At 53.5% G+C, this 27,797-nt stretch overlaps 1 protein-coding gene across 4 annotated transcripts in view; it reads left to right on the forward strand.

Annotated features, from left to right (window-relative positions):
* SIL1 (SIL1 nucleotide exchange factor) overlaps nucleotides 1-27,797 on the forward strand; it is a 111,764-nt gene that overhangs the window by 35,134 nt on the left and 48,833 nt on the right. For all 4 annotated transcript variants that reach the window (XM_032125336.1, XM_032125337.1, XM_032125335.1 and 1 more), the window contains exon 4: nucleotides 17,659-17,779. In XM_032125336.1, the coding sequence (XP_031981227.1) occupies nucleotides 17,659-17,779 (121 nt within the window). The remainder of the gene's footprint in view (nucleotides 1-17,658; nucleotides 17,780-27,797) is intronic.

A 27,797-nucleotide genomic window follows, 5' to 3' on the forward strand; every position in this document is an offset into this window, starting at 1 on the left:
GGCTGTGGTCAGAGGTGTGAACACTGGATGAGGAGATGTACACACCCTCCTCCATCCACTGCGAGCGTCCTCAGGTCAGACACCTGCACTGCCTGTTTGTACTGTTTGCTATACCTGATACACTTCCATATGTGAGTTTGGGGGTTTTTGTTGTCTTTTTTTTTTATCCTGAAGAGGAGTAGAGATGGTTCATGTGATTTCTTCTGTGTCCTCTGCAGTGCAGGTGATGCAGACAGGGATGGGGCAATAGCACCTTTCCACTTGTCAAGTTTCCATCCACACCCAAGGTGCTGCCTGAAGCTCAAAGGTGATTTTCTTGCAGGTTTAGGACTGGTACACTGACAGGGAGAACAAGAAGCTCAGTGGAGACCATGCTCAAGAAAGATTGTGTCCATGTTCTAACAGCTAAATCTGGAGCCGTGGAAGCGCACACTGCAGTGGTACTGGAGCTGGGAATGCTGAATGGGGAGGTTTCCTGCAGCTCTGGCACGAGGAACCAGGGGTCCTCTGGTTCTCCCTGAGGGCCTCTGGTGCTCTGTGGTCCTCCATGAGGGCCTCTGGTTCTCCATGTTTCTCCACAAGGGTGTCCTGATGCCTGGAACAGAGCTTGCTGTGACAGCAGGCAGGAGTTTGCTGCTGGGGCTGCTCTGCTGGCAGGGCCGTGGTGTTCCCAGGAGGGCAGGGCAGGGATGCTCGGCCCTGCTTGCCATGCTCCTGTCCCAGCAGGTCCCTGTGCGTGAAGGCACCATCCTACAACAGCTGCTCCTCCTCTGCATCACTTCCAGGGACAAAACTCCCGTCCTGCTGCGTGGCAGGGAGCCAGCCTTGAGGAGCCAGCACAGAGGGGACAGGCTGGGCAGCACTGGTTTAATCGTTTATCCCTGCTCGTGCCACTGAAGCTGTGTGCTGGGTGGAGATGTGTGTGTTTGGGGCAGGGCTGGCCCCGCCATTCGCTTGTCAGGCTTTGCAACACTGGCAGCTGGGGAGAAAAGTGTTATTAAGTGTAACGTGGCACCGTGGATACGGAAGCATGGGGAGACAATAACTACAGCCTTCTGTAATGCCATTTTATCGTGTCACTCTTCAGAATTTATTGAGAGTTAGTTGCAGCCATGCCTGCAGCTTCCCCTGCTTGAATCAGTAAATCGTGTTCATTATCTCTGGCGCTCGCTTTGACCTGCTGTGTTTTGCAAGGGAGGAGACACTGGAGGCGTGGGGACACCCCGGTGCTGTCTTTGCCAGCCGTTTCCTTGGTGCAAATCCAGCTTCTCTGGGGTTTGCTGTGACAGCCCAGGCAGTGCTCGGCTGCGTGGATGGACCCCAAGTGTGACGCGGTGGTTGATGAGAGCGCTGAGGGACTCAGGCACCGAGGACCTGCCAAAACCACCACGGTTCCACGGGGAACAGGGAAGGAGCTGGGCGAGGAGGGATGCCATGGGCACCTTGGAGCACGTTGGCACATTTGTCACCCCACTGGGGGACCACTCCAGCATCGGGGCAGTCTTGGACATGCTGAGGATGCTGGAGGTGGCAAAGGGTTCATAAGAGCTTCCTGAACTGCAGGCAGGGAGTTGCCACACCCCTGTTTGGTGTCCCCTTGCTGTGGCTGTGCCCATGGGTTGGCTGTTGGCAGCTCGCTCCTGAGAATGGCACCAGCATTTTCAAATGAAAACGCAAATGAAACTGTGCTCTTTTCTCCCACTTTTTGTCAGGACAAATCCCAGCAGCAGCATGTTTGTGTACCTTCACTCCCGTCCTCAGCATTTCGGTCCAGGATGGAGGAAAACAAGTTCAAGCCCAACCCTCTGATAATTTATTATGTTCCTTGTGCTTAAGGGCAAAATTTAAGTTGCCAAAAGCAGATGTTTGCATGCTCTTTTTTTAGCTCTCAAAGTACTTTCTGTGTGCTTGATTGACGGACGTCCCTGTTACATTAATAGCTGGGCTTTGCAGAAAGCTGTTATTACCAGGAGAATCTGGTGTGGGTTTCAGTTTTTCTTCTTGCATTGAAAATCCATTATTAATCCTGAAACCCTAACAAATGTCTTTTCGAGGAAAAAAAAAAAGGCTTCAGTTCAGGCATTTTGCTTTGCTTTCTCAGGCTTCTTCTGATCTGTCTTCACTGAGGTGCATTTAAAATCAATATTACAAGCGTTCTTTATATTTTACTGGGTGGTTGAGGGTTTCTGCATCTTGCTATTGATTTCTGATTGTACAGCAGGACATTTAGGTGCACACAGGTTGCTCTGTGATGGGTAACTTCATATGTGTCTTCCTAATCATCACTGAGTTGGCTTTCTGCATGTTCCCTCTTGCTGGATGCTGCTGCTGATCCTGGAAGGCACCAGGAGAGCTCTGAGGGCAATCCTGAGACACCAAACTTGTGACCATTCACTTAATTTGGGTTTGGTTTTCAGTCAGACACAGGGGTCATGTGAGGCTTGTGAGGTCTCCTCTTTTGTGTTGTCTTTGCAGAGTTTGTCTGCCCTGGCTTCTCAGGCAGCTTCGTGTTTTGCATCGTAGGAGCATAACAAGTTGTCCTGGCTTTGTGTGGGGTGTTCATAATGCACCTTCAGCTTCGAGCACTGACCTTGTCCCTTGGGTCAGCTCTGCTGGCAGATCTCAGCATTTCCGAGGTGCAGAGCCATTGCATCCCAGAATGGTTTGGGTTGGAAGGGGCCTCAAAGCTCATCCAATTCCAATCCCCTGCCATGGGCAGGGACACCTTCCACTGTCCCAGGCTGCTCCAAGCCTTGTCCAGCCTGGCCTTGGACACTTCCAGGGGCAGCCACAGCTGCTCTGGGCACCCTCCCAGGGAACAATTCCTTCCCAATATCCCATCCCTGCCCTCTGGCAGTGGGAAGCCATTCCCTGTGTCCTGTCCCTCCAGGCCCTTGTAAAAGTCCAAGTCTCAATGAAGTAATACAGAAGCACAGACTGCATTTGTAGCTGCTGTAAAGTTGGATTTACAGCCAGAGGCTCTTGGAGCACATCAGCACTGATGGCACAATCTGTGTGAGAGCTTGTTGGCACCAGAGGAGCCTGTGAGGAGTGGCACGACTGTGGCCAGCACGGGTGCTCCAGAGTGCTTCCATGGCTCCAGGTGGGCTGTACCAGGGGAAGAGCCCTGTGTGTGCACACTCCTTCCCAGCCCTCCCTGCACTGGCACGGCTCCACGGCTGCCAGGGGCTTTGGCTGTACCGACAGGCACTCTGCAGTGGTCTGGGTGTACACAATCTCTGCTGGCTGGATTGGGCAGATTGCTCAGCAGCCTTACCCTGAACAGGGCCCTGGACCTTCAGACATGGAGGCTGCACTTGGCTTCTAAGGAATTGGTTGTTGTGGTTTGTCCATCTGTGCTGGGGACCAGAGCGAAGAGCTGGCAGAGGAGCCGGGCCCGTGTCCCCGGGAGCAGCAGGACAGGGTGCTGGGAGCCGCTGGCACAGGGCACGGCAGCCCAGCCCGCCCTGCCGAGCCGGGAAGGGACAGGGCTGGCATGCATAACAATGGGCAGGCTCTGACCTTGCCGCTGGAACTCACTTAGCAATTCTGGTGATGTTCTGGAAACGAAAATATAATTCAGGCCACCTTCTCCTCCAAGCTGACCCTGAGAATCTGGGAGAAGAGCTACGGAATAATTAGGGGCCTTTTTTTTTCTTTTCTTTTTGCTAGAGTTACTGCTCAGTGTTGAACTGTGCTCTAAAGTGTCATTAGTTCCCTTGAACTTACTGGTCTGAGTGTACTTTGCATGAATATAATTACGTAAATTGCAGTCTCATTAATCACCGGGGGCTGTGGTGCATCCCTGTCGAGCTGTTTTGTGGGTGGCTTGGCTGGGGGGAACCCCTGGCCAGGGATGGAGGCTGTGGCTGGAGCACTCTCCCTCTGCTCCAGTGCCTGGTTTAGTTGTGCTCTGTGTGTGTCTCACCCTCTGGGATCTGGAGCGTTTGCCAGCACTGCCATGATTTCAGGGAGCAGCCTCGCTGCGGAGGAGGAGGAGAAAAGGGAAAGGTGGGTTTGTCCCAAGGGAGTTTTGCTGGACCACATCCCTGCTGCCAGCGCTCTGATTTGGGTCTGTGGGGTCCCAAAGTGCAGAGCCCAGACTCGTGGCTTTGCAGTGAATACCCAGAGCCCGAGCTCTGGTGCAGGGTCTGCTGCAGGGCTGTTTGATGATGCTGTGGCTCTGTCTCCGTGGCAGAGCCCTCAGCCTTCCTGGCAATGTAAATTCTCCTGGCTGCGTGCTAAAATTACACTGAGTTATTGATTTATCTTTGAGAGGATTTCCTTCCCGAGGGACATTTCTGGCTGTTGTAGTGATTTAGTTCTCCTGCAAGTGCAGAATCCGTAGCAGAGCAGAGCCACCCTCCTGCCCTCGAGTCTGCAGCTCAGGGTCGCGCTCCCTCAGGCTTCCTCTGCAAGCTGATTTCTGTTCTGAGGCTGGGACAAGGTTACACGGCTGTTATTTCCCTCTAACGACTGCGAATAAAAGGGCATTTTCAGCTTTTCACTGCAGAAGCTGCAAGTCTGGGACAAGCCTTTGTGCCATGGCACCAGCACTATCTTGGGCATGTCTCAAACCCAGCTCCAAGGCTGGCACGTGGGATGTGTGAAGTCATGCCAGCGTTAATACACTTGGGCTCCTGGGAATGTTTTAGTGCCTCAAAGTGGAGTGTGATGGGAGCAGGATCATGCTAACACTTCTTTCCTAAAGCTGCAGGGTACAGTCTCTCTTTTCCTTGCTTTCTACTGACTCACCATGGAGCATCTCTAAAAACCAGGCCAGGCAAGTTCCAGCTGGTGGTCCTGAGGAGGCAAAGCCAGTCCTCTTCTTCTACCACCAGTTTTCTCCCCTTGGCCCTGAAATCCCACCCCACTAGTTGTGGCTCAGCTGGTGAGCACCATCAGTAGAAGGAGCTGACCCTTCAGGACATGGCCAAATGTTTCACCTACTGCGTGGCTGGAAAATGCCCAGCTCTGTGTCCTTGGGTGCCATTTGAAGTTCGTCCCTGTGGGTTCCTGTATCTAACCCCACAGTGGATTTGGCAGCGATCTCAGCTGCACACTGATAAAATGTGAGGCTGCTCATGCATGTGGTGTTATAAAACAGCATCCACCAATTAGGCCCAGGGAGAACGTCAATTTATTTTCCTGCAAACCAAGTGTGGCACAGCTCCTTCCTTTCTCAGTGATCTATCTGTGAGATAAAACACGTCCTTAGTGTCTATCTTAAATACTGCAGTGTTGACAAGTTCTCTTGACAGAAATTAGGCTAATGTCCCTTACGGCTGCGTTAGCTGTAGAAACAAGGCTTTAAATTGAAGCTTCGCAAAGCACTATTCCAACGCGCTCTCCAAGGCATCTTCTTATTCCAGCTTTTATTATCCAAATTTGTTCTCACTCTCGCTTGGCAGCGGGGCTGGCAGGCGGCTCTTTCTGATCCATGCCGCTCGTCTCGCAGCCAGGCGGGTCGGATCAGGCACCTCCCAGGGCTCAGCTGGGGAATGTAGGCCAAGCGTCTGCGGACCCGGGTGCCCTTGGCGCTGGGGGATGCTCCGGGCTCGGGGAGACACCGGTGCCGGGCTGTGGCTGCGGCCATGGGTGAGAGGAGCCAGCTGACACACATCGAGCAGAGATGGGATGCAAGGCAATAAACTGCACGCCCTGCCAGCAGCACAGCGTGTCCTGAAACGCTCCCAGTGGGAGCTGGAGCTGGGAGAAGGGAGTTTGTGTTGTACGTGTCTTATCTTTTCAGTTTCAGCACTGGCTGAGTTACAGACTCAGAAGTGGGGGACAGGAAGAGAGAATGCTGAGACCTGGTCATGAACACCCCTTCTTGAGCTTCCCAGCCTTCCCCTGGAAAAGAGTTTCCTTTTTTGCTCCTTTACTCTCCTCAAATGGCACAGTCTTAGCCTTCAACTCCTCATTTCCAACCACAGATTAACCATGGCCAGTTTAGGCCTCCTGATTCTCACACTGGTGTTGGTCCTGATGGATTATCTCTCCCTATTGTGTCAATTTCTGTGCCTCCACATTGCCAGGTTCTTTGGTGGCCATCTCATGAGTCCCCGAGAGAGGAGGAGAGGCTCTCTGAGAGTGACAGATGGGAGAGACACGACAGTTGATGATGTTCTGGAGGTGCTAATCTCCATCATAGTAAAGAAGCCAGTGGTGCCTCTCTCAAAAAGCTATTAGATGCCTAAAATTCCACAAAATTAATATCATCCTCAGCTCCTTTTGTCAGGTTCTCAATTCTCCTGGTCACCTGCCTTGTCCTTCTTTGCCTATGTCCTGCATTGATCTTATCTGAACCTTCAGCCTTCAGCATCCCAGGTGGGCTTTTTGGAGTAACAAATAGACCTGAGGGATGACAATTATTGAATGGATTGTAGCATTGTCTTGGGGATAAATAATGTAGTGAGCTGGAGAGGGATTAAAACTGGCTTTTGTAAATAAGCTTCTCACGGATGTTGACTTGGGGACCTGGTGAGACAAAGGTCGCTGCAGTGTCTCTGCAGCCAGGTGTGCCATCTGAGAGATGAGATATCAGAGTGCAGCTGGATACCTTTGGTCTCTCTGTTTCTTCTGCTCGGACCTTTGTGGGATTAAACTCTCTAAACTGCTTCAGTTCACAGACTTCAAGCCCAGTATCAGAAGAAAAAATAAATCAAGTGCCTCGTATTGAATCCTGAGCACATGGCTGCTGCTGTACCCAGGGCTGTGGTAACGTGCTGCAGTGCCTGGCTTGAAGCTGGGGAGAAGGGCTTGCTGAGAGAGTGAAAACATGCTGTGCCCACTTTACAGAAGGGCAACCCTTCTTCTTCCCTCCCTGTGGTTATTCTTTTCCAGGCGTGTTTGCTGCTGTTGCACTGCAAGGGAGGTGGGAGGGCAGAGCCCTTGTTGCAAGGAGCTCTTCGCCGCAGGAAGCATTTCCCTATTGGAGCAGCAGCAGCAGATGCATCAACAGATGCTGCAGCAGGGCCTGCATCAGAGGCACTGTATTTCCCTCATGAGCCCTCCTGTCACCCCTTCCTTCCCTGAGATCCCTCCTCCCCAGGCACCTCGCTGGCCTCTGCCTTCGCTTCCATCACTTCGAGACTTCCCAGGAGGTGCCAGGCACCTCGTGGGAGGGACGTGTGTGCCCCGTGTGTGACAGCCGCCCCTCCCGTCCTCGTGCTTCCCCTGCCACGAGAGGGGCGAGGTTTGGTGTGTGTTCAGCAGGCAGCTGGCTCGGCTCTGGGCACGAGGCTGGGCGACGTGTGCCATCATCATCGCCTTGGCTGCCAGCGAGGGTGGGCGGGAGTCACACGGACCCGCTCTGGCACTGCCAGCCAGGGTCCTGCCTGTCCCCAGGAGCTCACCTGCCCCTCCCTCCCTCCTTCCCTCCCTCTGTCCTGCTGCAGGAGCCAGAGGCGAAGCCAAGAGGATTTGGCAGGCGGCGTGAGGAGCGAGCCCAGCCCTCATGGGCTGCCACCGGTTTGATAACAGTGTTCAGAGCGCTCGGCACGAGCCGATCCGTTGGGAGAACATAAATCCCAGTGCCACGGGAGAGCCCTGGCTCAGGGAAAAGTGGCAGTTGTGAGCACCGTCCAACCCAATGTCCAAACTGAACAGTGCTTTCACATCTCTAATCACGGGTTACTTAGTGGAGAGCCCCTTCCTTGTGAGGCTTTGTTGTCCTCTAGCCGTGGATTGAATCATGGGAGGAGGGATTGGATGCTGGCATCATTTTAAAAATGTTTTCATTCTATTTGCTGAGGGGAACAAATTACAGAGAAGACCTCTCAGCACTGGGACAAAAGAGTGGCTCTAAAACCCCTTTCAGCCAAACAAATGTTTGAGCTGAAGGCCTGATGGATGGGGCTTAAAGACATGGTTATTGCAGCAAGGCTGGCATTAAAAATCACAGGGTGCCAGAAAGTTCTCCCAAGGGCTACTGTGGGGGTGTGACTCCCTGTAATCCTGGTTGTGAGGAGCCCTTAACACCTGAGTGCACCCAGTGAGCTCTGTGGCATCAGCCACAGGAGAGCAGCAGCACAGCAAGCACCAGTAGGTCACTTCTCTCTTGCTAAATGAGAAACTGGAATGGGATCAGCCCTTTTGGGGTGGCATCACTGCCCATGGTGGGGGGGTTGGAACTGGATGACTCTGAGAGTCCCAACCCAAACCATTCCATAATTCTTTCCCTGCCCCCTGTTCAAGTGGGGTTCAAGTCCAGCAGAAAGCAGTGCTGCTGCTTTGGGACCTGTGAGTGTGGGCAGGAACACACGTGGTGTTGGGATGTACCAGAACAAGGTGACTTTGGGGCTTTCCCAGGAAGGGCTTTGCTGCCAGCAGCAGTGCTGGGTGTTGAACAGGGGACAGATTCACCCTTGGCAAGCTTGAAAGCATTTCAGATGGCTTCTGTCCCTGCTCCACTGCAGCATGGAGCAAAATCAGTGTTGGAGAAGATGTCATACTTAGACATCCCTGTTTTGACAGGTCGATTTCCAGGATATTTATTAACATAGCTTGGAGTGTCACAGAAAGGTTTGTCAGATCAACCAACCAACTCAATTGTCTTACATGAGACTTCCTCGATTTTGTTGAGGTGCTTTTAACTGTTCATTCAGGCTCTGAACAATTCATCCCATCTGGGCCTTTCTGGGGGACCCTGTGCGAGCTGCTGCCACAAACTGGACGTCTGTGGCTTGGGAGCCAGGCCCTGCCTGCTCCGTGTGTGTCTGGATGCTCTGGGAGGCAGAAGGAAGCAGCAGTGCGAGTCATTTGCTCACGCTGTAAGGACAAAACTCCTCTCTTACGGTTCCTCTACAATCCCAGGAAGAGAAGGACATCTCTGTCCTTGTCAGCCCTCTATGCAGCAGGATCTTTGTCCTTGTCGGGGGCGGTGATCAGACAAAGCAGCAGCGACGAAACCAGGCTGGCACCACCAGGACTGGTCACTCACAGGCAGCACAGCTCCTTCAGGCCGAGCTGGGCAGTGCGTGGGACAGGTGGCACGATGGCACTGGGCATGGTGGATCCCCCCAGGGCTTCATCCTGCATCCCATCCCCTGCAGAGGCTGCAAGCTCATGCTTAAGGGGCAGTTTATGAGCATGGACAGCATACAGGGATTTTATAAAAGAGTTTTCTCTGTAATTATTTGCAGTAGGTAACAGAGGCCCTGCTGTTACTGGTGACCTGAGGAACCAAGAGGCAGTGACAAGGCTGGTGCTTCTGTGAGGAGATGCTGTGCTCAACAGGCAGCTGTGGCTTCCCAGCAGTACAGTGGGAATAAGAGCTGCACAGGGAGTCATCTGTAAAGCATTTCTTCAGCGTCACAGGAGTGTGTACTTGGAATGGGCACGCAGGTGTCTGAGCTTCCTCACTGCCACAGGTGGGGAGTGCTGGGGCTCTGGGGCAGCTGCTGGGGGAGCTTCCAGGCCTGGTGCTGTGAAACCTCTCCACCAGCTATCGGGAAGAGGTGGCATAGAGCATATTAATGACATTTTCCAGTGTCACTTAACTGGGAGGGGCAGGGAGTGCCAGACAGTGAACTAATGCAAAAGGCTGTAGCTGAGTGAAAAACGGACAGAAAGAAATAAAATGAGATTCAGGCTCTGGGCCTCTTCTTCCCATCAGTAATCCATCTCTTCCTTACCTGTGTCTGCTACACATCTTCCTTTTGTGTGTAAAATGTTCTGTTTTGAAGTAACAAGCAATCCAGAGAGTGGTAGGACTTGCCTTTGTAGGAAAGAAAGGGGAGAAAAAAGGAGGCAGGCTTTGCTGCTTCCTTGCTCAGCAGCTCTAACCAGAGAGTCTGGGCTCAGGGTGTGAGCTGAGCCCCCCAGACCTAGGCCTGGCTCCTCTGTTTCCCTCGGAGCACCCTGGTGCAGCCAGCGTGCCCTGGTGTGGGACATCCCATCCACCCAGGCACAGCTGGAGTCAGGCACGGTGTCCCCTGTGTGCCACCAGCATGTGATGCCCTCAGCCAGTTCCCCAGCACTGGCACTGGTGGCTCCTGGAGCTGGTGATGCAGCTGTGGGGAGCTCTGCTGCTCCCTGGGATTTGTGTCCTGGTAGATTTTAATCATTATTTTATTAAGGGAGAAGGTGCGGTGCCATCAGACAACTCATTGTGGATGCTCCGTCAATGTGATGATTCCAATACTGCAGCACTGCCGGTGTGTTTTGCTAGAACATTCACATATTGATTCCAGATTCCTTTGTTGCCTGGACTAGACAGAAAGTCCCTTTACCCTCACTCCCTTCATGGAGAGAAACAAAGAGAAAAGGAAGGTAGATGTTATCTGAGAAAAGGAAGGTGAATGTTATCTGAGAAAAGGAAGGTAGGTGTTATCTGAGGCTCGCTCACATACCAAGGTAATTTTTGAGAGCTGCAGAGCCACTTACTGACTCATAGCTGGGGCTTATTTTCAAACCCTTGATAGATTTTTGAGCTCTTTTACAATGGCAAACAAGGATGCTCACTTGGGGATCTGCCTCAGCGAGCTGGATCACCTTTGTTCTGCTTGCACCAGCCTTCCCAGGGGACCTTCCTTTGCCATGGGGACAGAGTGGTGCTGCAGGGAGAGGGTCTCACGTCCCTCTTGGGCTCCTCTTGCTGGGCAGTCAATGGCTGGCAGCTCAGGGGTCCAAGGGGTGGGATGGGATGGGATGGGATGGGAAAGCCGCTGCCAGGAGCGCAGTGAATTATTTCACAAGCTCGGTGGGAGGTTTGCAGGTCAGTGTATGATGTACAACTTCCCGGGTTATGTTTGATGCCTGCCTGTTGCTGTGCAGGGAGTTGGGGCTCAGCCCTGTCACTGTGCTGAAACCCAAACCCACTGGTGGCCAGCAGGACACGGAATGATGCGCTGGAAAGGAGCCGGGCAGGATGAGTAAGACCCTTCTCCTTTAGTGAGGAAACACAGCTGGTCATTTGGTTGGTCTAGAAAAAGAGAGATGGGCTTCTCTGGATATCACTGCGAGCTGCATATTCCACACAGCAGCCCTCTGCTTTCAGTAATGTGTACAGCATGCCTGGTCCTCCCTCAGTTGTGAGCCTGGTGGAAGCATGTCCCGTTTTCCATTTGTTTATATATTTATCATCTTGTTTTCAGCCTCTGCAAAGCTTGATGTAAGCATATAGCCTGGGAAACGTACACAGAGCAGAGTAACAGATAGTTGTGATTTGGTTACAAGGCAATAATTTAAGTGGACAGGTTTAGCTGATAACATAAAGCACACGAGAGAAATCGCTTTGGTTTATAAATGTCAGCAGAGCCCCTGTGAGTGAGCTGCTGCCTGGTGCTGCTGCTCCAGCCAATATATTATAGGGAGATATAAACAGGTGTCTGAAAAAATCTGGCTGACCAAGATTAAAAGAATGGGGCTATAAATGAAAGTCTTCCTCGGCGTCTCTTTAAGCAACTTTATGGACAGAGCACATCCAATAAAAGGAGTGCTAATGCTCGGAGGGAGCCTCAGGCACGTGGCAGCACCCAGGGGTGGGGAGGGTTTGTGGGGACAGCAGTGTCAGTCAGAGCTGGCATGGGAGACCAAAGCCTGTCCTGGTGCTTCTGCAGCTGATAAAGGGATTAAATCAAGAACAGGAATAACACCATCCCTGCAGTGTTGCCACAGGATCAGTGTCTCCTGCTTGGAAAATAAACGCTGTCGCTCTGCTTTGACATTTATTCCCAATAAAGACCTTGTCATTTGTGCAGTGACAAGGGTTTCTATCCTCCTTTACCTGTTGGACACTGTCTTCTTGGCTGTGAGGCAGCTGAGTGATTGAGGGGCAGGTGGGTGGCACATCCCCAGCAGGGGCACTGGGTGCTCTGCTCAGACCCTGGGGCTTTCTCTTGATCCGTCATCCCCAGGCGATGCAATAACACCTGCACAAACTGAGAGCAGGTTCAGATTGGATATTAGTGAGGAATTGTTCCCTGGGAGGGTGGGCAGGCCCTGGCACAGGGTGCCCAGAGCAGCTGGGGCTGCCCCTGGATCCCTGGCAGTGCCCAAGGCCAGGCTGGACATTGGGGCTTGGAGCAGCCTGGGATGGTGGAAGGTGTCCCTGCCCATAGCAGGGGGTGGCACTGGATGGGCTTTGAGGTTCCTTTCCACCCAAACCATCCTGTGATTCTGTGATTCTATGATTCTGTGAGTTTATTTTTAATTTATTTTAATTTATTTTAGTTGTGGTTAAAAAAATCCCAAGTGTGGGATATTTTTTAAGTGGTAAGGAGTACAAACCAGTTGTGAGGGTGGGAGTTTGCTGCTTCCCCCTCCACAGCTGTAGCCCTTCTGGCAGGTTGGTGGAGGGGATTTCACAGCTATTTCTACTCACTGGGTAGTTGATTTAGAGCTGGGAAATTAATTAGAATGGAAACTCTTCCTTCCCTTTATGAGGAGCAAGGGATGAGGTCTAGCAGCTGTAGGATTTGCAGCTCTCAGGGAAGTGGGACCATTCAGTAACACATCTATGCAGTGCCTACCTGTGGATACGCATATTTTATTTGTCTAAGGTGTCAAGGAGAAAAAAATGTTACAAAATAGCTTAAATATAAACGTGTTTTTATATTTTTTTAATTGAGTTTCATTTCCCAAATGTAACTTAATGCAAACAATAAGTAAAAAATTAATTTCTCTCGGGAAAAAGCTATTAACAGAATGATTCTGTTTTAGCAGCATGTGAAGCTGTGTAATTGCTTACATATGTATTGCTCCAGTGTGTGCTCCCAGTTGTTGAATAGTATCAAATTATAGGAATCAAAGAGAATCAACTATTTTTAAGGGAAATGTCTAGAAGCTACATATTGAAACATAATTAAAATTCAGGATTTCCAGCTTACTCGTCTAAATCAGCAATTTTAATCACATTATTCAAGTCAACCCACCCTCAAACACACTTTCTACTTCAAAATACCCCAAACTAAATAAGACAGAAGACCTTCCTTGAACAGCTGTAATATTTTTAAGTGACAGTGTCAATCTTTTTGTTGAAAGCAGAGATGGTTTTTATGGTTTATTTATTAAAGCACCGTGTTTGTCCTGCTGTGCCATGAACCTGGGCTGCTGTGTGGAGCGGCGAGGAGAAATCCCCGGAGCGCCAAGAGCTGCTTAAACACATCAAGGCTGCAAGTTTTGCTCCGGGGTTCGGATGCTCCTGCCCAAATCTCGTTTAGTGTGCAGAGCAGGAGCAGGAAGGGTTTGTGTCTTGGCTGATGCAGCCTCTGTAACTTGGCTCTGCTGGGTGTGGAGCTCGTGTGCACCAGCTCCGGGTTTGGTTTTATTGAGCGCTCGCTGAGAACAGACACGGGAGGGCTGCGCCCCCCAGCCCTTCTGGAGCCTGCTCCCGGGCTTTCCCTGTGGATGATCCTCTCAAGCAAAGCCCAGCCACCTCCTTCCTCTCCCCTGGCAGCCGGGAGGCTGATGTGGCCGGGTGCAGCGGGAGCACGGCAGCGGAGCGGCCGTGCTGTGCTCTGGCGGGGGCTATTCCTGGCTGTGTGACAGCCAGAGCTGCTGCAGCCACTGCTGGGGCTGGAACCCCGTTGGCCCAGCGCTGGTGGCACGGCCAGGAAAGCCACTGGCTTTGGGGGGAAGCACCCAGCTCGCCCCTCGCTTTGCCCCTGAGCACGTTTGTGTCTGCTGAGGAGGGGATTGTCCTCCTGCCTCCGTGTCCTTGGCACGCGATGGCATTTGATCCTACAACAGCTTGGCTTGGAAGGGACCTTAAAGCTCATCTTGTTCCACCTCCCTGCCGTGGGCAGGGACATCTTCCACTAGAGCAGGTTATCATTTGCTGTGTTTTCCTTGCTGGCAGAGCCCTGTCTCAGTGTCTCCTGAACCAGGGACAGGAGATGTGGTGTTGCCCTTTTCATGGAGATCCTACAAACTCCTTTCTGACCAGCACGTCCCAGCTCCACCACCAGCGAGGGGCACAGCTCGGCAATGGAACCCAATTCCTGCAGAGCCTGCCTTCTCAGCGTGGGAGGATGCCCCCATAGACAGACAGAGATTAAAGGTCCCATCTATCACAAGTTAAAGGAGCGGGAGGAGGTTGGCATCTGTGCATGGAAAGCATTCCAAGCATGGAGGAGGCACATCTAACCTGCCCTCCCATCATTTAGGATGAGGGGATAATCACATCTGTCCTCTCACATGTCCAACCAATGCAACTTCCATTGGGCAGGACTGATGGGCAGAAAGAGGCTCTACCAGAAAAGCAAACCTTGTTTAAATAGGAGATCCTCCAAGATGGATTTTCCTGGTTTCTCTGAATGTGTTTATACCTGCTGGATGGCTACAGGCTTTGAAATGTTTCTGTCTGAATGGTGACAAACATCCCAGTCTTATGTAGGAAGCAGCAGGTCCTTTGATCAGGGAAATGTCTCTTTGAACAGGGAGGGATCAATCCACTTGTTCCCGAGACCAGAGCTTTTTGTCTTTGAGTGCATGTATTTGTTGTACAAAATAATTACCCTTGTTTTCACTTCCCTTTGGCAGGAGATGCTCCCTGTCTCTTGCATGCTGTTATTCTGTCCCAGGCATCTTTTTAGGTAAAAAGAGAGAGAGAAAGGAAAGGCTGCATAGGGAATCCTCCTCAGGAGGGAGGAGGGTGAGCAGCTGTGGTCTGTCTGTCCATCTGTGAGCAGCTCTGGAGCTGCTCAGCTGCAGCCTTGCTGTCCTGGGCAGGCAGATTTCCCGCATTAAGAGGAGAAGAAGTGCCATCAAGAAGTAGCAACCAAATATTGCCTCCTCTCCAACCCAGTGCTGGGCTGGCCATCGAGATGTGCTCGTGGAGAACTGTTGCAGTGGGGATCCTGCAACACGCATATACCAAACCAGGAGTCCCGTGGAAAGGAAATATATATGGACAGACAGATTCTTGCTAGATGTTTCAGAGATGTTTATTTCTCCAGCCGCATGGCCGGAGCTCTGGCCATGAACTGTTCCAGTCACGGGACCAAGGGTCCTTCTGCCCGCGCAGGGAACACAAACCAACCCATGGGAACGAGGCTGAGCAGGGGCAGGGAAACCCCGTGTCTGTGCCCTCAGGGCCCCTCTCCCAGGGCTACACGGCGGGGGAGGGACCCCAACACCTCACCCGTTTTATTTTAATAAAAGGAGAATGAAAACAACTGGATAAACATAACAAGAACAGTTTCAAAACAAAACAAGCCACCCTCCTGAGTCTTTAAATGTCCAAACAGATTCTCTGGAACATCTTAGGGCTGACAGAAGGGAGACAGAATTCTCTGAGCATGCTTTGTGGGGAAACTGAGGCAGGAGAGGGTTTAACTTCTTCCCTCCCCCTTTTCATCCCCCACTCGGCATTGGAAAGGGATTTTTGGGGAAACAATTGGCAAAAGCATGGTTTTGTGAGGGAAACCATGGATGAAAAAACGGATTGGGAATACACTGGGGGTAATAGGACATAGGGTAAAAGGGAAAGGTGGGATTAGGAAAGGGAAACTGTAGGGGGGGCTTACAATGGAGATATTGTCTAACATGACTACGATTTTTTGCATATATACTGCCTTTTACAGGAACACCATCAGGCCCAGTGACCTGCGATGCTTGTAACCCTTTTCTACCTCGTATAATTTTGAATTCTACCACCTCTCCATCTCCCAAGCTTGGGATGCATTTTCCAGGGTTATTCTTTTTAATAGCAGTTCTATGCACGAATATGTCTTGCTGGTTGTCACACCTTGTTATAAAACCATAATTTTGCTTAACATTATACCATTTTACTATCCCTAAGATCTTAGTTTCTATGATCTTTTCCTTTTTCCGAGTGGCTGCTGTTTTCTGTCTCGCTGCGTCTTTGCTCTCTCCTTCGGTCGCTCCCGTGTTGGAATTGTCGGGGCTGCTGGTGCCTGCGCGCTCTTCCCGGGGTCGCGTTCGGGGCTGCACGGGCCGGGCCGGGCCGCGCCGCTCAGTTCTCCGTGCGTCGCCTCCTCTGGTCGCAGCTTCGCTGCCGCTGCCGGGCGCTGCACCCACGTCTCGGCCGGGCCCCCGAGCGACGACCCCCCCACGCCCCACTCCAGCGCGTGTTTCGGTTCGGCGCGGCTCCGTTCTACCGCCACCGCCGCCAGCCGCCGCCCGCGCGCCGCCCCTCTCGGCCGGGCGTTCACGGGGCTCGCTCCACCACGCGCTGCGCGCGGCCGGGCGGGCACCGCCGGGTCCCGCCGCTCCCGCCGCTCCTCGCTCCGCCACCGACACTGCGGCTCGCGTGGCTCCGCCCGCGCGCGGGAACTGCCTCGCTGCTGCTCGCAGAGCGCTCGGTGCACGTGGCCTGGGCCGCACGGTCCCTGCGCCAGGCTTCCCTTCGCCAGGACACAGCTGACATTGCTCAGCAGTCTCGGTAACTAAATAATATTCACGAAAATATTCTTCCATCGGCATATATTTTGACTCCAGTATTAACTGTGTCCAAACGGTTTTCCAAAAGCCCTTGGTAAGAATTAAATCCCAAGAAACATAGAAAAAGTTCTTAAACAACCATGCCAGGAAGTGTTTCAGTTCTTTTTGAGCTTGAATCAAGCTAAAATTTACAAATCGTTGTTCAAGAATCATTTTAAGTTTAAGATAAATGTCCATATGCGGCTCTGAGAGCCAAGAGTCTTCCCACGGTTCCTCCATAGTTTAGATACGGAATAGCAAAGCAAAACCAAGAAGAGGAATCCAAAGTTTCCAGGGTTTACTCACACAAATCAGTCGCTTAGGGATCGGGGATCGTTCTGCTCTCAATTCTCCACCATTTGTTGCAGTGGGGATCCTGCAACACGCATATATCAAACCAGGAGTCCCGTGGAAAGGAAATATATATGGACAGACAGATTCTTGCTAGATGTTTCAGAGGTGTTTATTTCTCCAGCCGCATGGCCGGGGCTCTGCCGAGGAACTGTTCCAGTCACGGGACCAAGGGTCCTTCTGCCCGCGCAGGGAACACAAACCAACCCATGGGAACGAGGCTGAGCAGGGACAGGGAAGCCCCGTGTCTGTGCCCTCAGGGCCCCTCTCCCAGGGCTCCATGGCGGGGGAGGGACCCCAACAGAGAACTGTGACCAAGGAAAACCACTCTGAATTTCCTATCTTTTCTGCATTTAAAACTGAAGCTTAATGTATTCTGTGCATTTTTGTTGGCAGATAGTAGTGATCATAAATTCCTTTTAATACAGTATTTCCACACCACCACAGCCTTGATGTGCAGCGTACCTGGCTGTACTCTGCAGGATGCTTTGATTTCCCTTTGGCAGCCGCATTTTTATTCTGTCTGCCCCAATCAGCAACCAATTCCCCTTTCTCCATGTAGCCTCCAGATCCACTCCTGATGAGGAGTTTTAGTGCTCTCCTAGGAACTGGGCTGCAAGGGAGGAAGGAACCAGTGTCTGCTGGGCTCAGGGTTCCACCTCCACTGTGGATCCGAGCCAGCCTGGCAGCCCAGGGACACCTTTGGTGGCTCGGGGTGGCATTTCTGGAGAGTAAAGCAGCACTTTAGGGGCTCCGCTGGAGGGGAGGGGGGTCGGTGGTGGATATCCCACTCCTCACTGTGTGGGATGAAGGTTTTCTCCCCTTCTCTCAGGGAGGAGCGTGTGCCTTCAGCTCCCAGTTCCTCCCAAAGCTGGAACTGGGCACGTGCTCTGAAATAACAGTGACCTTTGTTTGTAGGTCAGGCCGTTCCTGCAGGGTCACACGTGCGGCTGAACCTGCAGACAGGAGAGAGAGAAGCCAAGCTCCCAGACAGCGAAAACGGGGAAAGTGACGGGAGAGGAGAGAGGAGGAGGAAAAGGTACAGACATGCAAGGCATCGGGTTGGGTGGGCTGTGGGCTTCATGCCCTTTATTAGAGGCCAGGTTCCCTGGTGCACTCAATTACTGTCTCTTCCTGAGACTTAATTGCTGGGTTAGGAGCTCAGCAGTGCTGAAAGCAGAGCCCTGTCCTTTGTGCTCCCTTCGGGATGGTGCTGGAAGTACCCTGAGTGCACCTTCAGAGGCACCTTCGTGGCTTCTCATGCCATGACACCGAAACTAAATTGGCAACGTGGCTTCTTTGAATAACATTTAGTTCTTTGAAATATCTGCAGCAACTGGTCTGAAATGGCTTTCTGAGCCCGCTCCCTGGGAACAGCTGTGAGGGGCTGAGGGCTGGCCTGAGCAGCCCCAGAGCCTCACCTGCGCGCCAGGCACTGCCACAGTCCCCGGAGCTCACACCACCTTCCCTGCACCCGCCTTTTAAACGTGCTTTAACCGCCAGCTGATGCTGACTTTCCCCTCGGAAGCCTCGGAACAAAGGCTGCTTTAGTTCCTATGGGGAGTTTCTGTCCTGCAGCGCGGGGAGGGGGGTGGTTTCCCACTGCCACCCGCCCTGGGGCTGCTCGGGGAGCGCGGGGCTTTGGGGGGCGGGGGCTGAGCTCGGGGCCCTGCTGGGCCCACAGCCCCCGGCACCAGCACCCCCCGCCCAGCACAGCCTGCGCTGCCCCTCCAGGCATCCCCCAGTGGGGCACAGGGGCCAGTGGCTGCTGCCAGCAGCAGGAATCCGGGCGGGGCGACGATCCCCTCACTTGGCTTTTGTCTCTTGGACAATCCGGGCACAGGGCGATGCAGTGCCCGGGGGAAAGCAAAGACCGGAGCCTTTGGAGGCTCCAAGCCTTAAACATCAGCCCCTGCAGCACCACAGATCCATTTCCTGCAATTCCCGAGGCTGTCACGGCCTTCAGAGCACGAGCGGCGATTTTTCCTCCCTGGGGCCCGATGCCGGCTCTCGGCCCAGGAGTGCCGGTGGCTCCAGCAGGAAGGGGGGCAGAAGGTTTCCTGCCTGCTGTGGTGCCATCGCTGCAGGGGCTGCTCCTGTCAGAGCCCCCTCTCTGCTGGTGACACCTTTGCTCTTGGGGCCACCAGCAGGGCCCAGTGCCGGCAGCGGCGTCAGTGGGACCCCCTGTGCACAGGGACCCCCAGCCCCAGGGTGGCCGTGCCAGCACCCCCAGGCACCTCCAGCCCTGGAAACCTGGAGCAAGCAGAAGCCACAACAATTCTCAAAGGCTGCCAGTGCCCAAAGGAATTGCAAAGAGAAGCGGGCTTTTTAAAATAAACAGTGTTTAATAGAAGATCAACAACAGAACATCTTTCATTATAAACATCCTTGTAACAACAACAATCTATAGAACGTATTTACATGGGAGCCTATAGAGTGAACAATCTTCAAAACGTATTTACATGGGAGCCTAGAGAATTAACAATCTTCAAAACGTATTTACAGGAAACTTCTAACATCTAGAACATATTTACAGGAAACTTCTAACGTCCAGAACGTATTTACATGTCTGTGGCCAGAGTCTTTGTCAGTGGTGGTATAAAGGAGGCAGCAGGGGCACTGAGGGCTGTTCTCTGTGCCCCCAGGCTGGCACACACTGGCAGAGCAGGACTCCCCTGAGCACTGAGCCTGGCTGGGGCTGGGAGATGGGCCCCAAGCACTGTGATAGGGCTGGCGTGGCCCAAAGCAAGTGCAGGGTGGGCTGGAGGTGGTGCTTGTCCCCCCTGGGCACTGTGTCCCTGAGCGGGGCCGGCCAGCCCAGCCCCAGCCTGGCGGCAGGGGACCCACTCTGCCTGTGGGCAGTGCATGGTGAACATCTGCCTGTCCTGCTGCTGGAGAGTCTGTCTTCATCCGAGGATCATGGGCTGCTCCTTCTCTTTCTCGACCTTCCCGTCCTTGGTGTTGTCCTGCACATCAACCTCCATGTCCTCGATGTCATCCTTCACGTCAACCTCCATGTCCTCGATGTCGTCCTGCACATCCACCTCCATGTCCTCGATGTCATCCTCCATGTCCACATCCATATCCTCAACAGACTCTTCCATATCCACCTCCATCCTTTCTTCTGTATCCACCACCACGTCCACTTCCATGTCCTCCACGGTGTCTCTGGCACGCTGCATCAGGGAGCACAACCTCTCAGTGGGGTCCCTGTCCCACACCATCCCCACAGGGCTGCAGTCCACCCACTCGGTCAGGGGTGTCCAGCTCCCTGGAATGGCACTGTACCTTTGCTGGGACAGGAGTGGACATCCTGCTGCGATTGGTGCTTCAGTGCAGGCAGGAGAAGTCCAGGCAGCGGGAACAGCTCAGCACTGCTGACGTAGCGAAGAGCAAGTGACAACTGACCACTGGCAGCGGGTGGATTGTCCACTGTGTTCGTTTCTAGGTCCTGGATGTTCCATGTGGAACAGTCTGTGATGTCACAGAAGTTTCAGGGCCACTCCACGGTGGGACATGGGGATCATAGAATGATCAAATCCTTGAATGCTTTGGCTTGGAAGGGAGCCTGAAGATCATCTGCTTCCAACCTGAACAACCTCCCACCTGAGCAGGTTGCTCTGGAGCTTGTCCAGCCTGGCCTTGGATGTTCCCAGGGATGGGGCGTCCACAGCCTCTCTGCACAGCCTGTGCCAGGCACCACCACCCTCGTAGTAAAGAACTTCTTCCCAGCATCAAATCTATTCCAACTCTCATTTTCATCCCGTTACTCCTTGTCCTGTCCCTACAGTTCCTGAGGAAGAGTCGCTCTCCCGCTTGCCTGTAGCCCCTTTGCACACTCAGCCTTTCCCCACAAGGGAGGTGCTCCAGTGCCCTCAGCAACTTCATGGCCCCCTCTGGCACTCAGCAGCTTCCCTGGGAACAACAGGGGCATCAGCCATGGGGGGTGTCCAACAACCCATGGAAGGCACTGGCCTTAGGATTGCCTGGGAGCTCTGCGCTTCCCACAGTTATGGAGAGAGGAGGAGGACATGAACAGGAGCAGTACAGGGAGCCTGAATGCCAAAGAAGGAAAGCTGATGATCCTGGGTGCCTGTGCAGTGTTTGTGGAGGCTTTAATGATGCCCCTGGTATCTCTTCCAGGGCTGTGGGGATGTTTCTGGTGGAGGAAGTCCAGAGGAACATTTCACCAATGTGTAGAAAATGATCTTGGGTAGAGGTAGAGGTTGAATTCTCTCGGGAAGGAGATGGTTCCGTTTCAGGAAAGGGCAGCTGAGCAAACTGCTGAGCTCGGGGCCCTGTTGGTGTTGCTGGGGGTGCTGGCACGGCTGCCCCGGGCTGGGGGTCCCTGTGCACAGGGGGTCCCACTGGTGCCAGTCCCAGCACTGGGCCCTGCTCGTGTTGCTGGGCTGGGGCAGAGCAGTGTCCCCAAGAGCAAAGCAGAGCGGGGTTGGACATGAGTGGCCCCTGCAGCGATGCCACCAAAGCCTGCTCAGTGACTCCTGCTCAGGCCATGGAGATGCTCTTTAGCTTCACAACGCCTCAGCAGCTGCATTTCCTTTTTTTTCTGTGCAAGAGTGATTGTGGCCCAGATCAACACTTCTTGAACCAAGAAGAAAGGTATAAAGATCAACACGACGTGTTTTTTAGAATTTCTGTGCAATTTCTGTGTGGATTTACCCTTGCCCTGACTCTCTGTACAGTGCTCATCGGACCTTCAGCTGAAATCTCCAGGTTAAAGCTTGTAAGGCCTAGGCAATGGTTCAGTGGCACAGGGGTGCTTTCTGTATTGCTACATGAAATTCCAAGGTATCAATTAATCAGCTGCTTTTATTGTGGTAGGACTTGAGATTTTGGGTCAGCAGGCTGATTGCAGAGCCCTTGACTGTCAGGGTTGTTGCCTCTCGGAGGCGTAGCGACCTGGTTCAGGAAGGGCACGACGACCACCTCAGGTCGTTCGGACCATCAGCTCACAGACACCAGTGTGGTGGACGGCAAATGGCCTTTCTTCATGGCTTACATGGGGTTAAATAACCTGGGTTTGCCGCGTCACTTCCTTCTGCTCACGTATTACCTGTAGAGGGGAGGGGTTCTACCTGTCGAGCACAAGGCGCTATCTTCCGAACGCCTGTCCCTAATCACCTACACCCCAGATCCATTTCCTGCAATTCCCGAGGCTGTCACGGCCTTCAGAGCACGAGCGGCGATTTTTCCTCCCTGGGGCCCGATGCCGGCTCTCGGCCCAGGAGTGCCGGTGGCTCCAGCAGGAAGGGGGGCAGAAGGTTTCCTGCCTGCTGTGGTGCCATCGCTGCAGGGGCTGCTCCTGTCAGAGCCCCCTCTCTGCTGGTGACACCTTTGCTCTTGGGGCCACCAGCAGGGCCCAGTGCCGGCAGCGGCGTCAGTGGGACCCCCTGTGCACAGGGACCCCCAGCCCCAGGGTGGCCGTGCCAGCACCCCCAGGCACCTCCAGCCCTGGAAACCTGGAGCAAGCAGAAGCCACAACAATTCTCAAAGGCTGCCAGTGCCCAAAGGAATTGCAAAGAGAAGCGGGCTTTTTAAAATAAACAGTGTTTAATAGAAGATCAACAACAGAACATCTTTCATTATAAACATCCTTGTAACAACAACAATCTATAGAACGTATTTACATGGGAGCCTATAGAGTGAACAATCTTCAAAACGTATTTACATGGGAGCCTAGAGAATTAACAATCTTCAAAACGTATTTACAGGAAACTTCTAACATCTAGAACATATTTACAGGAAACTTCTAACGTCCAGAACATATTTACATGTCTGTGGCCAGAGTCTTTGTCAGTGGTGGTATAAAGGAGGCAGCAGGGGCACTGAGGGCTGTTCTCTGTGCCCCCAGGCTGGCACACACTGGCAGAGCAGGACTCCCCTGAGCACTGAGCCTGGCTGGGGCTGGGAGATGGGCCCCAAGCACTGTGATAGGGCTGGCGTGGCCCAAAGCAAGTGCAGGGTGGGCTGGAGGTGGTGCTTGTCCCCCCTGGGCACTGTGTCCCTGAGCGGGGCCGGCCAGCCCAGCCCCAGCCTGGCGGCAGGGGACCCACTCTGCCTGTGGGCAGTGCATGGTGAACATCTGCCTGTCCTGCTGCTGGAGAGTCTGTCTTCATCCGAGGATCATGGGCTGCTCCTTCTCTTTCTCGACCTTCCCGTCCTTGGTGTTGTCCTGCACATCAACCTCCATGTCCTCGATGTCATCCTTCACGTCAACCTCCATGTCCTCGATGTCGTCCTGCACATCCACCTCCATGTCCTCGATGTCATCCTCCATGTCCACATCCATATCCTCAACAGACTCTTCCATATCCACCTCCATCCTTTCTTCTGTATCCACCACCACGTCCACTTCCATGTCCTCCACAGTGTCTCTGGCACGCTGCATCAGGGAGCACAACCTCTCAGTGGGGTCCCTGTCCCACACCATCCCCACAGGGCTGCAGTCCACCCACTCGGTCAGGGGGTGTCCAGCTCCCTGGAATGGCACTGTACCTTTGCTGGGACAGGAGTGGACATCCTGCTGCGATTGGTGCTTCAGTGCAGGCAGGAGAAGTCCAGGCAGCGGGAACAGCTCAGCACTGCTGACGTAGCGAAGAGCAAGTGACAACTGACCACTGGCAACGGGTGGATTGTCCACTGTGTTCGTTTCTAGGTCCTGGATGTTCCATGTGGAACAGTCTGTGATGTCACAGAAGTTTCAGGGCCACTCCACGGTGGGACATGGGGATCATAGAATGATCAAATCCTTGAATGCTTTGGCTTGGAAGGGAGCCTGAAGATCATCTGCTTCCAACCTGAACAACCTCCCACCTGAGCAGGTTGCTCTGGAGCTTGTCCAGCCTGGCCTTGGATGTTCCCAGGGATGGGGCGTCCACAGCCTCTCTGCACAGCCTGTGCCAGGCACCACCACCCTCGTAGTAAAGAACTTCTTCCCAGCATCAAATCTATTCCAACTCTCATTTTCATCCCGTTACTCCTTGTCCTGTCCCTACAGTTCCTGAGGAAGAGTCGCTCTCCCGCTTGCCTGTAGCCCCTTTGCACACTCAGCCTTTCCCCACAAGGGAGGTGCTCCAGTGCCCTCAGCAACTTCATGGCCCCCTCTGGCACTCAGCAGCTTCCCTGGGAACAACAGGGGCATCAGCCATGGCGGGGTGTCCAACAACCCATGGAAGGCACTGGCCTTGGCATTGCCTGGGAGCTCTGCGCTTCCCACAGTTATGGAGAGAGGAGGAGGACATGAACAGGAGCAGTGCAGGGAGCCTGAATGCCAAAGAAGGAAAGCTGATGATCCTGGGTGCCTGTGCAGTGTTTGTGGAGGCTTTAATGATGCCCCTGGTATCTCTTCCAGGGCTGTGGGGATGTTTCTGGTGGAGGAAGTCCAGAGGAACATTTCACCAATGTGTAGAAAATGATCTTGGGTAGAGGTAGAGGTTGAATTCTCTCGGGAAGGAGATGGTTCCGTTTCAGGAAAGGGCAGCTGAGCAAACTGCTGAGCTCGGGGCCCTGTTGGTGTTGCTGGGGGTGCTGGCACGGCTGCCCCGGGCTGGGGGTCCCTGTGCACAGGGGGTCCCACTGGTGCCAGTCCCAGCACTGGGCCCTGCTCGTGTTGCTGGGCTGGGGCAGAGCAGTGTCCCCAAGAGCAAAGCAGAGGGGGGTTGGACATGAGTGGCCCCTGCAGCGATGCCACCAAAGCCTGCTCAGTGACTCCTGCTCAGGCCATGGAGATGCTCTTTAGCTTCACAATGCCTCAGCAGCTGCATTTCCTTTTTTTTTCTGTGCAAGAGTGATTGTGGCCCAGATCAACACTTCTTGAACCAAGAAGAAAGGTATAAAGATCAACACGACGTGTTTTTTAGAATTTCTGTGCAATTTCTGTGTGGATTTACCCTTGCCCTGACTCTCTGTACAGTGCTCATCGGACCTTCAGCTGAAATCTCCAGGTTAAAGCTTGTAAGGCCTAGGCAATGGTTCAGTGGCACAGGGGTGCTTTCTGTATTGCTACGAGGTATCAATTAATCAGCTGCTTTTATTGTGGTAGGACTTGAGATTTTGGGTCAGCAGGCTGATTGCAGAGCCCTTGACTGTCAGGGTTGTTGCCTCTCGGAGGCGTAGCGACCTGGTTCAGGAAGGGCACGACGACCACCTCAGGTCGTTCGGACCATCAGCTCACAGACACCAGTGTGGTGGACGGCAAATGGCCTTTCTTCATGGCTTACATGGGGTTAAATAACCTGGGTTTGCCGCGTCACTTCCTTCTGCTCACGTATTACCTGTAGAGGGGAGGGGTTCTACCTGTCGAGCACAAGGCGCTATCTTCCGAACGCCTGTCCCTAATCACCTACACCCCAGATCCATTTCCTGCAATTCCCGAGGCTGTCACGGCCTTCAGAGCACGAGCGGCGATTTTTCCTCCCTGGGGCCCGATGCCGGCTCTCGGCCCAGGAGTGCCGGTGGCTCCAGCAGGAAGGGGGGCAGAAGGTTTCCTGCCTGCTGTGGTGCCATCGCTGCAGGGGCTGCTCCTGTCAGAGCCCCCTCTCTGCTGGTGACACCTTTGCTCTTGGGGCCACCAGCAGGGCCCAGTGCCGGCAGCGGCGTCAGTGGGACCCCCTGTGCACAGGGACCCCCAGCCCCAGGGTGGCCGTGCCAGCACCCCCAGGCACCTCCAGCCCTGGAAACCTGGAGCAAGCAGAAGCCACAACAATTCTCAAAGGCTGCCAGTGCCCAAAGGAATTGCAAAGAGAAGCGGGCTTTTTAAAATAAACAGTGTTTAATAGAAGATCAACAACAGAACATCTTTCATTATAAACATCCTTGTAACAACAACAATCTATAGAACGTATTTACATGGGAGCCTATAGAGTGAACAATCTTCAAAACGTATTTACATGGGAGCCTAGAGAATTAACAATCTTCAAAACGTATTTACAGGAAACTTCTAACATCTAGAACATATTTACAGGAAACTTCTAACGTCCAGAACGTATTTACATGTCTGTGGCCAGAGTCTTTGTCAGTGGTGGTATAAAGGAGGCAGCAGGGGCACTGAGGGCTGTTCTCTGTGCCCCCAGGCTGGCACACACTGGCAGAGCAGGACTCCCCTGAGCACTGAGCCTGGCTGGGGCTGGGAGATGGGCCCCAAGCACTGTGATAGGGCTGGCGTGGCCCAAAGCAAGTGCAGGGTGGGCTGGAGGTGGTGCTTGTCCCCCCTGGGCACTGTGTCCCTGAGCGGGGCCGGCCAGCCCAGCCCCAGCCTGGCGGCAGGGGACCCACTCTGCCTGTGGGCAGTGCATGGTGAACATCTGCCTGTCCTGCTGCTGGAGAGTCTGTCTTCATCCGAGGATCATGGGCTGCTCCTTCTCTTTCTCGACCTTCCCGTCCTTGGTGTTGTCCTGCACATCAACTTCCATGTCCTCGATGTCATCCTTCACGTCAACCTCCATGTCCTCGATGTCGTCCTGCACATCCACCTCCATGTCCTCGATGTCATCCTCCATGTCCACATCCATATCCTCAACAGACTCTTCCATATCCACCTCCATCCTTTCTTCTGTATCCACCACCACGTCCACTTCCATGTCCTCCACGGTGTCTCTGGCACGCTGCATCAGGGAGCACAACCTCTCAGTGGGGTCCCTGTCCCACACCATCCCCACAGGGCTGCAGTCCACCCACTCGGTCAGGGGTGTCCAGCTCCCTGGAATGGCACTGTACCTTTGCTGGGACAGGAGTGGACATCCTGCTGCGATTGGTGCTTCAGTGCAGGCAGGAGAAGTCCAGGCAGCGGGAACAGCTCAGCACTGCTGACGTAGCGAAGAGCAAGTGACAACTGACCACTGGCAACGGGTGGATTGTCCACTGTGTTCGTTTCTAGGTCCTGGATGTTCCATGTGGAACAGTCTGTGATGTCACAGAAGTTTCAGGGCCACTCCACGGTGGGACATGGGGATCATAGAATGATCAAATCCTTGAATGCTTTGGCTTGGAAGGGAGCCTGAAGATCATCTGCTTCCAACCTGAACAACCTCCCACCTGAGCAGGTTGCTCTGGAGCTTGTCCAGCCTGGCCTTGGATGTTCCCAGGGATGGGGCGTCCACAGCCTCTCTGCACAGCCTGTGCCAGGCACCACCACCCTCGTAGTAAAGAACTTCTTCCCAGCATCAAATCTATTCCAACTCTCATTTTCATCCCGTTACTCCTTGTCCTGTCCCTACAGTTCCTGAGGAAGAGTCGCTCTCCCGCTTGCCTGTAGCCCCTTTGCACACTCAGCCTTTCCCCACAAGGGAGGTGCTCCAGTGCCCTCAGCAACTTCATGGCCCCCTCTGGCACTCAGCAGCTTCCCTGGGAACAACAGGGGCATCAGCCATGGCGGGGTGTCCAACAACCCATGGAAGGCACTGGCCTTGGCATTGCCTGGGAGCTCTGCGCTTCCCACAGTTATGGAGAGAGGAGGAGGACATGAACAGGAGCAGTACAGGGAGCCTGAATGCCAAAGAAGGAAAGCTGATGATCCTGGGTGCCTGTGCAGTGTTTGTGGAGGCTTTAATGATGCCCCTGGTATCTCTTCCAGGGCTGTGGGGATGTTTCTGGTGGAGGAAGTCCAGAGGAACATTTCACCAATGTGTAGAAAATGATCTTGGGTAGAGGTAGAGGTTGAATTCTCTCGGGAAGGAGATGGTTCCGTTTCAGGAAAGGGCAGCTGAGCAAACTGCTGAGCTCGGGGCCCTGTTGGTGTTGCTGGGGGTGCTGGCACGGCCGCCCCGGGCTGGGGGTCCCTGTGCACAGGGGGTCCCACTGGTGCCAGTCCCAGCACTGGGCCCTGCTCGTGTTGCTGGGCTGGGGCAGAGCAGTGTCCCCAAGAGCAAAGCAGAGCGGGGTTGGACATGAGTGGCCCCTGCAGCGATGCCACCAAAGCCTGCTCAGTGACTCCTGCTCAGGCCATGGAGATGCTCTTTAGCTTCACAATGCCTCAGCAGCTGCATTTCCTTTTTTTTCTGTGCTGCAAGAGTGATTGTGGCCCAGATCAACACTTCTTG

The sequence above is a fragment of the Corvus moneduloides genome, chromosome 15 (assembly GCF_009650955.1).
Source record: "Corvus moneduloides isolate bCorMon1 chromosome 15, bCorMon1.pri, whole genome shotgun sequence".
Taxonomy (NCBI): domain Eukaryota; kingdom Metazoa; phylum Chordata; class Aves; order Passeriformes; family Corvidae; genus Corvus; species Corvus moneduloides.